At 45.9% G+C, this 12776-nt stretch overlaps 1 protein-coding gene across 1 annotated transcript in view; it reads left to right on the top strand.

Annotated features, from left to right (window-relative positions):
* The window catches only part of CALB2 (calbindin 2), a 49564-nt gene extending 38110 nt beyond the window's left edge, over nt 1-11454 (top strand). The window contains exons 7-11 of the mRNA XM_082270706.1: nt 4637-4692; nt 8133-8172; nt 9672-9725; nt 10945-11016; nt 11098-11454. Of these exons, the coding sequence (XP_082126832.1) occupies nt 4637-4692; nt 8133-8172; nt 9672-9725; nt 10945-11016; nt 11098-11220 (345 nt within the window). The 3' untranslated portion in view covers nt 11221-11454. The remainder of the gene's footprint in view (nt 1-4636; nt 4693-8132; nt 8173-9671; nt 9726-10944; nt 11017-11097) is intronic.
* Nucleotides 11455-12776: the final 1322 nt, after the last annotated feature.

Raw genomic sequence — 12776 nt, 5'->3', positions numbered from 1 at the left:
ACTGGATGTAATGTGAGCTCCCTGCTGACCTCAGCTGTCAGTGTGACTTGCACTGGATGTACTGTGAGCTCCCTTCTGACCTCAGCTGTCAGTGTGACTTGCACTGGATGTAATGTGAGTTCCCTGCTGACCGCAGCTGTCAGTGTGACTTGCACTGGATGTAATGTGAGCTCCCTGTTGACCTCAGCTGTCAGTGTGACTTGCACTGGATGTAATGTGAGCTCCCTGCTGACCTCAGCTGTCAGTGTGACTTGCACTGGATGTAATGTGAGCTCCCTTCTGACCTCAGCTGTCAGTGTGGCTTGCACTGGATGTAATGTGAGCTCCCTGCTGACCTCAGCTGTCAGTGTGACTTGCACTGGATGTAATGTGAGCTCCCTGCTGACCTCAGCTGTCAGTGTGACTTGCACTGGATGTAATGTGAGCTCCCTGCTGACCTCAGCTGTCAGTGTGACTTGCACTGGATGTAATGTGAGCTCCCTGCTGACCTCAGCTGTCAGTGTGACTTGCACTGGATGTAATGTGAGCTCCCTGCTGACCTCAGCTGTCAGTGTGACTTGCACTGGATGTAATGTGAGCTCCCTGCTGACCTCAGCTGTCAGTGTGACTTGCACTGGATGTAATGTGAGCTCCCTGCTGACCGCAGCTGTCAGTGTGACTTGCACAGGGTGTTATGTGAGTCCCCTTCTTGCCTCAGCTGTCACTGTATTTTGTACAGAATGGAATGGCTTCCTTCTTGCCCCAGCTGTCACTGTGCCTCACATAGTATTTAATGTGAGTTCCTTGCTGCTTCAGCTGACACTGTGCCACAGGCAGGATGTAAAATGATCCCCCTCCCCGCTTGCTTCAGCTGTCACTGTGCTGTACGCAGGATGTAATGTGACCCTCTGCTCACCTCAGCTGTCACTGTGCCTTACACAGGATGTAATGTGAGTTCCCTGCCGCTTTCAGTTGTCACTGTGTCTTGCTGCAGGATGTAATATAAGCTCCCTTCTTGCCCCAGCTGTCACTGTGCCTCTCATAGGATATAATATGAGTTCCCTGCTGAAATCAGCTGTCAGTGTGACTTGCACCGGATTCGGACATAACTCGCACAGACCCTTTTTTGGGTCAGCACCAGAATCAAATCGCATTGGTGTTTACACCTATGCAATCCGATTCATGTCCAAACTGAGTCCCCGGTTCACACGTGTGCAATGCGGGAACCCTGCAAATCCACTGCGGGTTCCTGCATCTCATTCAACTCGCAGGCAGTTCACACTGCCATATGTGAATCGCTGGGGGTGTCAATACAAAATTAATGACACCCCCAGATCAGTTTGCATATCGCAGTGCGAACTGTCAGTTCGAACATGAATCGTATCGCATAGGTGTGAAAACCCATGCGATCCAATTCTGGTGCGGACCCAAAAAAGGGTCCTGTGCAAGTTGTGTCCGAATCCGATGCAAATTCAGCCATACAATCTGTATGGCTGAATTTGCATCGCACAGACATCGCATGTAATTTGCAGAGCAGTGCGCTCCGAATCACATGTGATGTCTGTCATTGCATATACAGTGCCTTGCGAAAGTATTCGGCCCCCTTGAACTTTGCGACCTTTTGCCACATTTCAGGCTTCAAACATAAAGATATAAAACTGTAATTTTTTGTGAAGAATCAACAACAAGTGGGACACAATCATGAAGTGGAACGAAATTTATTGGATATTTCAAACTTTGTTAACAAATAAAAAACTGAAAAATTGTCTGACCAGATGGCACTATACCCCGGTGCGGTTGAGTCGGATGTTCCCGACCAGTGTTGACACTTGCTGGAGGTGCGGGAAGGGGCGGGGGACGTACCTCCATATTTTTTGGTCATGTGAACGGGTGCAGTCATTCTGGACATCGGTACGCCTCATTGCCCAAAAATTCACGGACCACTCTTTGACACTGGACCCTGCGCTTTTCCTGCTCCACCATCACGAGTTCTCGAGGGCGTCTTATCGGAAATCCATCTTGCCGTTATTGTTCACGGCAGCGAAGAGTTGCATCCCCCCCCTTTGGAAGCAGACCCAGCCCCCGACCGTGGCCATGTGGTTTAATAAAGTCAAATGCATTAATGAAATGGAAGATCTGATGGCGACGGAGAGGGGAACCAGAGAGAAATTTACGAAACGCTGGTTCTACTGGCACGAATTTACATTTTCAGCGGAATACCGTGATCTGCTGCTTTAATGCTCTGTAATTGTGGGTGCTGGTGGGCCGCGCGGTCCCCCACCCCCCCCCCCCTTATCTCTCTCTCCCTTACCCCTCTTTTTTTCTTCTCATTCTCCCTCTCCTTGCTGTCCCTCCTATACCCTTTTTTTTATTATTCTGTCTGGTTTACTCTTGCAGGCATATTTCTCTGATTATCTGTCAGGATCCACATCTTGCTCCCAGACGGACGTACTGGTGTCAATCCCCCCTGCCCCTGGGGAGTTCTTGAGAGACCGTTGGGGGGCGACCCCCTGCGCGCCTGATACCGGCCATGTGTTGGATGCCGGTGGTGACGGGGGTTTGCCCCGCGATGGCCCTTGGGCTCCTGACTATACACTTGGTACCATATTTCCATATGTGCTGAGTTCTAGGGGGTCGGAATGCTTGTGTTTAAATGTCAGGGGCTATACGCCCCCAAGTTCCACTATGTTTTTATCCTGTTATTCCATGCTGTCTGTATTGACCGAGAGCTATGTTTCCTACCTTTACACTGTTACTGCTTACTGTGTTTATCTGGTGGCTTGTAATATGCCTTATTTTTTGTTTCAATAAACGAATTTATAAAAAAAAAAAAAAAAACTGAAAAATTATTCAGCCCCTTTACTTTCAGTTCAGCAAACTCTCTCCAGAAGTTCAGTGAGGATCTCTGAATGATCCAATGTTGACCTAAATGACTTATGATGATAAATAGAATCCACCTGTGTGTAATCAAGTCTCCGTATAAATGCACCTGCACTGTGATAGTCTCAGAGGTCCGTTTAAAGCGCAGAGAGCATCATGAAGAACAAGGAACACACCAGGCAGGTCCGAGATACTGTTGTGGAGAAGTTTAAAGCCGGATTTGGATACAAAAAGGTTTCCCAAGCTTTAAACATCCCAAATAGCACTGTGCAAGCGATAATATTGAAATGGAAGGAGTATCAGACCACTGCAAATCTACGAAGACCTGGCCGTCCCTCTAAACTTTCAGCTCATACAAGGAGAAGACTGATCAGAGATGCAGCCAAGAGGCCCATGATCACTCTGGATGAACTGCAGAGATCTACAGCTGAGGTGGGAGACTCTGTCCATAAGAAAACAATCAGTCGTATACTGCACAAATCTGGCCTTTATGGAAGAGTGGCAAGAAGAAAGCCATTTCTTAAAGATATCCATAAAAAGTGTAGTTTAAAGTTTGCCATAAGCCACCTGGGAGACACACCAAACATGTGGAAGAAGGTGCTCTGGTCAGATGAAACCAAAATCAAACTTTTTGGCAACAATGCAAAACGTTATGTTTGGCGTAAAAGCAACACAGCTCATCACCCTGAACACACCATCCCCACTGTCAAACATGGTGGTGGCAGCATCATGGTTTGGGCCTGATTTTCTTCAGCAGGGACAGGGAAGATGGTTAAAATTGATGGGAAGATGGATGGAGCCAAATACAGGACCATTCTGGAAGAAAACCTGATGGAGTCTGCAAAAGACCTGAGACTGGGACGGAGATTTGTCTTCCAACAAGACAATGATCCAAAACATAAAGCAAAATCTACAATGGAATGGTTCACAAATAAACATATCCAGGAGTTTGAATGGCCAAGTCAAAGTCCAGACCTGAATCCAATCGAGAATCTGTGGAAAGAACTGAAAACTGCTGTTCACAAACGCTCTCCATCCAACCTCACTGAGCTCGAGCTGTTTTGCAAGGAGGAATGGGCAAAAATGTCAGTCTCTTGATGTGCAAAACTGATAGAGACATACCCCAAGCGACTTACAGCTGTAATCGCAGCAAAAGGTGGCGCTACAAAGTATTAACTTAAGGAGGCTGAATAATTTTGCACGCCCAATTTTTCAGTTTTTTATTTGTTAAAAAAGTTTGAAATATCCAATAAATTTCGTTCCACTTCATGATTGTGTCCCACTTGTTGTTGATTCTTCACAAAAAATTACAGTTTTATAAATTACAGTTTTATATCTTTATGTTTTGAAGCCTGAAATGTGGCAAAAGGTCGCAAAGTTCAAAGGGGCCGAATACTTTCGCAAGGCACTGTATGTGAACCGGCACTGACAGTTCGCACTGCGATATGAAAACTAATCTGGGGTTGTTGTTACCTTTGTATTGACACCCCTAGCGATTCGCATATGGCAGTGTGAACTACCTGCGATTTGAATGCGATGTGGGAACCCGCAGTGGATTTGCAGTGTTCCCGCATCACATATGTGTGAACCAGGACTAAAGACAATAAAGCTTTTTGTAAAAGAAAAGAAATGTAAAAGTTACAGTATATAGAGCAGAATTATTTTCAAGTTATCCAGCCCATATTGATAACAAATTTGGCCTGCTCATTAAAGGGTTTAAGGTATAAAGTGTTTCTCCTTGTCTGCTAAGCTGACATTCTATTTCCTTATCTTGCAGCTGCGCATGTTTGACATGAATGGTGATGGGAAGCTGTGCCTGTCAGAGATGTCCAGGTAACGCAGGGGCTTCTTTTCTTTGTGAATTATGGCTGATAATCAACACAGAATATGCTATGAGTAAAGCACGTTCACTTAGGCAGGCCATACATGGTGCAAATTTTGGTTGCAGGATCCTTTGTTGCATGAAAGTTCCGGGGTCGCAAGAAATAAATTTGCACGTGTAGCAGGTTTTCTAGGCCTTGAGCCTAAGATGGGTCTACCATTACTACTGGTGACACTTCCAACACATTTGAGTTGTGACCCCAGGTGTGAGAACTGAGACAATGACCATTCCGCCATCTTTGGTTTGTTTGTTTTATTGTATTTAGGGGATGGGAGAAGGAAATGAGTGGGATACTCCTCTGGCTCAACTAGGTACACTTGGGGACACTTGAAGAAAAATGCTTGTTAGCGCTGCCTTGACGCCGGCTGAATGCCAACCAGCGTTTCCTGACGCTCAAAGATACTTTTAGTACTGAAACTGTGCTGGAACCTCGACTTTAATTTAGAAGATCCAGGACTGTAGAACACTTGACCCCTGAAACTGCTTTAGCTCAAAAGTCAATGAACAGCTCCCTCCAGCCCTGCACTGGCTATGGTAGCTCTATGTAGATACTTGTGCTGCTGCAAGTCTTAAGCCTCGTACACACGAGTCGAAATTCGGCCGGGAAATTTCGTCAGACGACCGATCTGCCGATTTTCGGCTTGTTAGTATGGTGCTTCCGACAACCGACTCCGACTTTTCGGCTGAAAAAATCCTGGTGTGCAGGCTATATAATTTTTGTCGACCGTCAAAACATGTCCAATTTTCGTCTCATTAGTACAGATTTAGATGGGGAAAAATCTTATGAGCAAGACTAGGCATGCTCAGAGATGAAAGAACACATAGAAAGCAATCCAACACATGACATCACTTCTGAAGTAGAATTCTGTCGTGCGGGAAAATTTGTGTGCAGTCTAGAGCACATTCCAACCAACAGACACCCCTCTGGACAAAAGACGGACGACCGGTCGGCGGAAATTCGTTGCGTGTGTACGAGGCTTTAACCTTGTAGACTTCCCACTGTACACTGACTCTTCAGGACCCAACTGCAGGCGCCCCCTTTAACACTTCAGGGTCCTCTACCTGGGTACCCCCTCTAATACTTCGGGGTCCTCTCACTAGGTACCCCTTTTAAAACTAGCTTACTCCTTGATCCCTAGAACCTTCTCCGGAGTGGTCCCCTCTGACACTAGGCAGACCCCCAGGGGCAATCCTCAGTACTCACGACCTTTGTAGGCTTTCCTGGGACTGGACCCCTCTCTCTCTCCGCTGGTTCTTGGCACACCGGATCCCCTCTGCAGCTCAGCTTCACTCTCTTTGGATTCCCAGGCCGCCACCCGGGACACCCGCTTCCTCTGACAGAAGGAGAGACAGCCATACTCTACCTCCTGGGACGCCAAAGACACTTCCTTCAGACTTATACCCACTCCCAGAATCCTCTGCGGCAAAATCTGCCTTCTGGGGTAGTTACAAGCCTGAATGTGTCCCTGCTTGGGTTTCCTCCACTGCCCAATGAGAAGCCTCTCATAGAGCCAGTGGGGAGACTCCCCTCTCAGCAGACACACCTGAGAACCATGACAACCTACTGAAATCATGGCTCTGCTGTTAGGCAGCCAAAGCCCACTATACTTTACCTAGCACCTACCTGTAGGGTGCTACACAAGTTTCCCCCATCAACACAGACAGTGCTGACAGCGGAATCCCTCCTGCTGAGCAATTGTCTGCTTCCAGAGGGGGGGGTTGGAGGAAGCTGTCCCCACCAGCAGAAGACTGTGATTATCGCTAGCAGCTTTAGGAACCGCTAGCGATAATCGCAAGAGAATCCAGCAGGCTGGTTGTACCCAAGTTGATCGATTGATCAACTTGGTACATTCAGCCTGCCCATTAGTGGTTCGAATCCCGGGCAGTTCCTGCTAAACCGGTCAAGATTTGAATCATGTATGGCCAGGCCTTATAGTGTATCTATATGCACAAAACGTTTTATCCACTTTACCACTGGAGGATTTTGCTGTCTTATGTCCAGGCCACTTTTTGCGATTCGGCACTGTGCGACTTTACCTGACATTTCCGTGGTCATGCAACGCCGTACCCAAACAAAATTTATGTCCTTTTTTTCCCACAAATGGAGCTTTCTTTTGTTGGTATTTGATTACCTGTGCGATTTTTACTTTTTGCGCTATAAACAAAAAAATAGCGACAATTTTGAAAAAATAACAATATTTTTTATATGAAATTCCCCCCAAAAAAATGTAAAAATCTAAATTTTTTTTATCATTTTAAGCCAATTTGTTTTCTGCTACATATTTTTGGTAAAAAAAAAATCGCAATAAGCCTATTTTGATTGGTTTGCGCAAAAGTTATTGCGTTTACTAACTAAGGGAAAGATTTCTGTCATTTTTGGTGGTTTTTTTTTTAACGAGTAATGGCGGCGATCTGCGATTTTTTTTTTTTGGCGGGACTGCGACATTGTGGCGGACAGATCAGACCCTTGACTGAAATTTTTGACACTTTTGGGGGTACCAGTGACATTACTACCGTAATCAGTGCTATTCATATGCAATGTTACTGTAAAAATGACACTGGCAGGGAAGGGGTTCATCAAGGGGTTAATGTATGCCTGGTGCTTACTAACGTGTGTGGGGGGAGGTGACTGAGTGACACAAGGACAGCTATGCTGAACCCTGCAATCTGACGCTGCCTGTCACTTAGGAGATCCGCCCGCTTTGTTTACACAAGCGGGCGGACCTCCAGACTCGATTCCCGACGATCGGGGAAGAGCGGCGGTGATCCCCGCCGCTCATCCCCTGGCCCGACTCCCGCTGTAACTGAAAACAGCGGGAGCGAGCCTCCGGCGGCGCGCACGCGTCGCCCACAAGGGGAGGAGTCCAGCGACGTAGGTCTACGTCGCTGTACGGGAACGAGCCACTTTGCCGCAGTACAGTCAACGTGACTGGTCGGCAAGTGGTTAAATATTAAAAAATGTATTATTAAATAGTTTTGGGTGGAGTGGGGAACGGTTAGAATCTCTGCCAGGTTTTATTGCTCTCTGATAGTTAGATTTCGCCTCACTTCCTGTCCCGACTACAACATTTTAACCAGACAGGAAGTGAAAAAATCTCTTTAAAAAGTTTTAATCATTCCCCACTACATCTATAACAGAAAAAAAAAATATTTTTGGGTATGGATACACTTTATTTGCTCTTGTATGTGATTAGATTTTCTTTGTACAGAAGATTTTTTTACCAAATTTAGTAAGGACAGTGAAATTCACATTGTAAAGTTCACATGTGGTACTCCTTCAGTATATGAGCTCTGTGTATCAGGACCTGGACAATAAAAGTATTTTGTCCAGTAATGGGTCTCCTACCACTACCAGCACAGGCCTTATAATATCATGTGTTCTCTATTGCAGGCTGCTTCCTGTGCAGGAGAACTTTCTACTGAAGTTTCAGGTATGGGAGAATTGTCAGAGGACACATCTGTATCAGACATATTCATTATACATCTTACATTACTGTGTAATCAACTGAGCAGTGCGGAGTATATAATGTACAGCGCAGTGTATACAGCGGAACAGTGTGGAGTACGTAATGTACAACAGAGTGGAGTAGTGTTGAATATATAATGTATAGCAGAGTGTACACAGTTGAGTAGTGTGGATTATAAAATGTTCAGCAGGGTGTATACAGTGGAGTATATGATGTATAGCACAGTGTATGCAGTGGAGCAGGGCCGTCTTTAGTATTGATTGGACCCTGGGCAAATAGTTTCTTGGGCCCTACCAAATGCACTTATCAATTATTTGTGGGCAGTGCGGGCTCAAGGGACAGCTGCTTTGGGCCCCACAACAATGGCTTGGCCCGGGGCACCTGCCCCTTTTGCCCTGTGTTAAAGACAGCCCTTAGTGGAGCAATCGGGAGTATGTAATGTACAGCAGAAGGTGTACAGTGTAGCAGTGTGGAATATATAATATAAGCACAATGTATACAATTGACTAGTGTGGAGTAATTTACAGCAGAGCGTACACAGTGGAGCTGTGCACAGTATATAACTTACAGCACAATGTATACAGTGGAGCAGTGTGGAGTTTATAAATGACAGTGTATACAGAGAAGCAGTTTGAAGTATGTAGTGTACATCATAGGGTTTACAGTGGAGTATATAATGTACAGGCAGAACCACGTATACAGTGGAGCAGTGTGGAGTATGTAATGTACAACACAGTGTATACAGTGGAGCAGGGTGGAGTATATAATGTGCAGACAGAACCATGTAGACAGTGGAGCAGTGTGGAGTATGTAATGTACAACACAGTGTATACAGTGGAGCAGGGTGGAGTATATAATGTACAGACAGAACCATGTACACAGTGGAGGAGTGTGTAATGTACAACACAGTGTATACAGTGGAGCAGTGTGGAGTATGTAATGTACAGACAGAGCCATGTATACAGTGGAGGAGTGTGTAATGTACAATACAGTGGAGCAGGGTGAAGTTTATCATGTACAGACAGCACCATGTATACAGTGGAGCAGTGTGGCGTATATAATATACAGAAAAGTGAATAGAGTGCAGTGGTGCAGAGTACATAATGTAAAGCAGAGTGTATACAGAGTGGAGTATGTAATGTACAGCAACGTGTATACAGTGGAGTATGTAATGTATAGCACAGTGTATACAGTGGAGCAGTGTACAGTATATAACATACATCACTGTGTGTATACTTTGAAGCAGTGTGGCGTATACAATGTCATCACAGTGTATATCATGGAACAGTGTGGAGTATGAAATGTACAGCACAATGTATACAGTGGAGTGGTGCAGAGTATATAATGTAAAATAGAGTGTATACAATGTGGAGTATTTAATGAACAGCACAGTACTGTATATATAGTTGAGCAATGTTCAGCATATCATGTAAATCACAGTGTAAACTTTGGTTATTTTACAGGGAATGAAGTTGAGCTGTGATGAGTTTAATGCAATATTCAACTTCTATGACAAGGTAAGCTGGTGAAGACCATCTCAAATTAGAAATGTCATAACATGTAGTGGGGTGCATAGAGAAGAATCAAATATACAGTATAATCTGTTCTCTTACATCCCCTGATGGGAAGAATTCAGACATGTCTTTGCAGTTCCTAAAGCTTCCCTAAGCATTAAATGTCACCCAGTCTGGACTATCAGGATCAAGCAAAGACTGAGATGTCCTCTCAACCTCCGCAGACACACCCAAACTTTAGGCTTAGGGTTATCCAGTGGCTCCTGAGCATCCCGTGTCGTCTGGTGACCCCTGAGCATCCCGTGTCGTCTGGGGACCCCTGAGCATCCCGTGTCGTCTGGGGACCCCTGAGCATCCCGTGTCGTCTGGGGACCCCTGAGCATCCCCTGTAATCCAGTGACCCCTAAGCATTATGTATTATCCAATCACCCCTGAGCATCCAGTGTCATCTTGTGAAACCAGTGCAACCCATGACTTCAATGACCCCTGAGCATCCTGTGTCATCTTGTGATCTCAGTGCACCCCATAACTCCAGTGTACCTCAGAACACCCTCTGTTATCCAGTGAACCCTAAGCATCCTGTGTCATCCTTGACCCCCGAGTATCCTTTGGTTACCTCCGAGCATCCCGTGTTATCTGGTGTCCCCGAGTAACCTGTGTCACCTGGTCACTCCAGTGCAACCCATAACTCCATGGACCCCATATCATCCTGTGACCCCGGTGCACCCCTGTGTGCCCCTTGACTCCAGTGCACCCCAGAGCATTCTGTGTCATGTATTGGCTGCTAGTGCACCTGTAACACCTGTGTTTTCTCACAGTCTCTGATCAAGTCCTTTCTTTTTACATAATACAGCATTACAAGCCCTGATAAAGGGGGTAGAGTCTGTCCCTGAAGCTCGTTGGCCTATTACTTAAGATTAAATACTCTTAGGCTTCCCAAATTATATAGGAGGTCTGTATACTTTTAGGCTCCCCATTATATATAGGAGGTCTGTATACTCTGAGGCTCCCCATCATATATAGGAGGTCTGTATACTCTAAGGCTCCCCATCATATTTAGGAGGTCTGTATATTCCTGGACTCACAATTATATATAGGAGATCTGTATACTCTTGGGTCTCTATTGCATATTGGGGGTCTGTATACTCTTGAGGTCCCCATCATTTATAGGAGGTCTATATACAAGCAGACTCACTCCCATCTTAACGTTTGACTTTTGCAGGACCGGAATGGCTTCATTGATGAAAATGAACTGGATGCTTTACTGAAAGACTTCTTTGAGAAAAGTAAAAAGGTGAGAGTTATTACAGATCACATAGAATGGACGAACCCCGAGGCCAAACAATGTTGACTCATCCATGTTGTCTGGTTTTAGGAGGTGAATATTCAGAGCCTGACCGGATACCGCCAGAGCATCATGTCGCTGTGTGACGGGGGACGCCTCTACCGCAAGGAGCTGGAGATTGTACTCTGCAATGACTCGTCCCCCTTCAAGTAACTGAGGGGCCCCAACTCTACTCAACACACTGCACTGAGACCCTCTTCCCTGTCCCCACCCCACCACTGTCCAGAGACCAGGGAGAGCAACTACAACCCTGCCCAGAGACCAGGGAGAGTACCACCACTGAGAGAGAGTTCCTTTGCTTATTAGAAACCAGGGAGAGAGAGTAAAGCCATTGAGAAAGACTGGGGAGAGAGAGTACCACCTTAGAGAGAAACCTAGGAGAAAGTACCATCATTTAAGAGAGATTCTGGGGGAGGGAGAGTTAAACTACTGAGAGAGACTGGGAAGAGCGAGTACAACCATATGAAAGATATTGGGGAGGGAGTAACATCCTATGAAAGATACTGTGGAGACAGTAACCCTTGTGAGGGACACGGGGGGGGGGTACCACCCTTTGAGAGATAACAGGGAGAGAGTACCACTCTATGAGAGATACTGGGCAGAAAGTACCAACCTGTGAGAGTTACTGGGAGAGAGTACCACCATATGAGAAAGACCAAGAAGACAGAGATACCACTGAGCGAGTACCACGGTATGAGAGATACTGGGGAGAGAGTACCACCCAATGAGGGATATTAGGGAGAGGGTACTACCAAATGAGAGTTACTGAGGAGAGAGTACCACCCAATGAGGGATATTAGGGAGAGGGTACTACCATATGTGAGTTACTGAGGAGAGAGTACCATCCAATGAGGGATATCAGGGAGAGGCTACTACCATATGAGAGTTACTGAGGAGAGAGTACCATCCAATGAGGGATATAAGGGAGAGGGTACTACCATATGTGAGTTACTGAGGAGAGAGTACCACCCAATGAGGGATATCAGGGAGAGGCTACTACCATATGAGAGCTACTGAGGAGAGAGTACCATCCAATGAGGGATATAAGGGAGAGGGTACTACCATATGTGAGTTACTGAGGAGAGAGTACCATCCAATGAGGGATATCAGGGAGAGGCTACTACCATATGAGAGTTACTGAGGAGAGAGTACCATCCAATGAGGGATATCAGGGAGAGGCTACTACCATATGAGAGTTACTGAGGAGAGAGTACCATCCAATGAGGGATATAAGGGAGAGGGTACTACCATATGTGAGTTACTGAGGAGAGAGTACCACCCAATGAGGGATATCAGGGAGAGGGTACTACCATATGAGAGTTACTGAGGAGAGAGTGCCATCCAATGAGGGATATAAGGGAGAGGGTACTACCATATGTGAGTTACTGAGGAGAGAGTACCATCCAATGAGGGATATCAGGGAGAGGCTACTACCATATGAGAGTTACTGAGGAGAGAGTACCATCCAATGAGGGATATCAGGGAGAGGGTACTACCATATGAGAGTTACTGAGGAGAGAGTACCACCCAATGAGGGATATCAGGGAGAGGGTACTACCATATGAGAGCTACTGAGGAGAGAGTACCAACACTGAGAAATAGCGAAGGGAGTACAGCCATATAAGAAAGACCGGGTATAGAGAACACCACTGAGGGGAAAGTCCAAGGGAGAGCACCACTACTTGTTAGATACCAGGAAAAGCTTACTA

Source organism: Pelophylax lessonae, assembly GCF_965119305.1.
Source record: "Pelophylax lessonae genome assembly, chromosome: 10".
Classification (NCBI taxonomy): domain Eukaryota; kingdom Metazoa; phylum Chordata; class Amphibia; order Anura; family Ranidae; genus Pelophylax; species Pelophylax lessonae.
Note: the sequence above shows the minus strand (reverse complement) of the source record. Positions and strands in the feature narration are given on the sequence as shown.